Source organism: Calidris pugnax, unplaced genomic scaffold (genome assembly GCF_001431845.1).
Source record: "Calidris pugnax isolate Ruff unplaced genomic scaffold, ASM143184v1 scaffold107, whole genome shotgun sequence".
Lineage (NCBI taxonomy): Eukaryota > Metazoa > Chordata > Aves > Charadriiformes > Scolopacidae > Calidris > Calidris pugnax.
Window position 1 is genome coordinate 583,573 of NW_015090901.1, and position 1,492 is coordinate 585,064.

Consider the following 1,492-nt stretch of genomic DNA (forward strand, 5'->3'; position numbering starts at 1 on the left):
GGACCCCGCCGCTCTCGGGGGAGCCGAGACGGGCAGCACCCCGGTGCCGGGGGCGGCCGGACTTTTTCGGGGAGTTAGAGGTTTGCCATGCACCCACCCTCCCTTTGGGCTCATACCGCTCTCCGGGGCAGGTGAGACGCTCCGCCGTGGGGGTGGCCGCCGGCTTACTGTATCGGTTCTCGCTGTGGATCCCGTCGATGCGGCCGTCGGGCAGGACCTGGATGTGGAAACCGATGCCCACGTTGCAATAGAGGCGCCGCAAGCGTTTGATGCCCAGGAGGTAGTCGCCGTCGCGGGCGGCGTCGCGGCGTTCGGCCGGGAGGCGAGCGACGGAGCGGGCGAAGAGAGCAGCGTCCCAACGGCGCTGCCGGGGCCCGGCGGGGAAGCGACCCGGGGGAGACCGACCACGGACCGCCCCCGGCCACAGTAACCCCAGGAGAAGAGCCGGGAGAAGCGCGGCGGGGAGAGGCATCCCGGTGAAGGGCGCGTAATCACGGGCCGGCGGCCGGTCGCTCCGAAAATACCCCCCCAGCTCCCACTTTATACTGAGGTCAAAGGAGAGGAGAGAAAAAAAAAAAGAAAAGAAAAAAAAAAAGAAAACCAACAAAAGTAAAACAAAACAAAAACACCCAAAAAATGAGGCGGGTTGGGGGAGGGAGGGAGCCCCGCGCTCAGTCCCCCGAGGAGCTGCGGTTTCCCTGGGCTGGCTGCATGGAGAGGAAATCCCGGGAGCAAGAGCTTCTGAACTTGATCTCAACTCCAGGAGTCTTGTCTGAAGTGCTGATCTTCTTCTATAGCTGCTCAGCCATAGCGCTTTAGTCCTAGCCACGATATTTATATATCCATGTGCGTTGGTACCTATTACATCACCACCTACTGCTGTCTGCTGCAGCCCTCCGGTTTAGCTGAAAGTCAAATTATCACCCCTAGATGCTTAACAACTCCGAAGCGTCTTGAAGGGAAAGGGTGAGCAGCAGTGGTGCTAAACAAGAGGGACAGCACAAACTTTTAAAAAGAAAAGGTCATATTTTGCGTTCATCACAGCAGCTTCCTTCTCTCTCTTCTTTCTTCCTTCTTTCTTTCTTCCTTCTTTTCTTTTTTTCTTTCTTTTCTTTTCTTTTCTTTCTTTCTTTCTTTCTTTCTTTCTTTCTTTCTTTCTTTCTTTCTTTCTTTCTTTCTTTCTCTCTCTCTCTCTCTCTCTCTCTCTCTCTCTCTCTCTCTCTCTCTCTTTCTCTCTTTTTCTTTCTCCTTCTTCCTTTTTTTCTCTTCCCTTCTCTTTTCTTTCCCTTTCTCTCCTTCGCAAGTGCTTACAAATGCTAATGCAGGACACAAAAATCAAAGAATGCTCAGCACACTTTCCACCCAACACAATGTATGACTTTGTGGAAATCTGTGGAATTTCAGCTTTTGCTGTATCCAAGCGACATGGTTTACAGTTTTGCTGGATGCAGAAAAATTCCCTTCATTAAAAGCCAAAATAGTTGTTGCATGG

At 52.4% G+C, this 1,492-nt stretch overlaps 1 protein-coding gene across 1 annotated transcript in view; it reads right to left on the bottom strand.

Moving 5' to 3' along the window:
- The window catches only part of FGF4 (fibroblast growth factor 4), a 4,018-nt gene extending 3,546 nt beyond the window's left edge, over positions 1-472 (bottom strand). The window contains exon 1 of the mRNA XM_014948837.1: positions 169-472. Coding sequence (XP_014804323.1) covers positions 169-472 — 304 coding nt within the window. The remainder of the gene's footprint in view (positions 1-168) is intronic.
- Between the last annotated feature and the right edge of the window lie 1,020 nt (positions 473-1,492).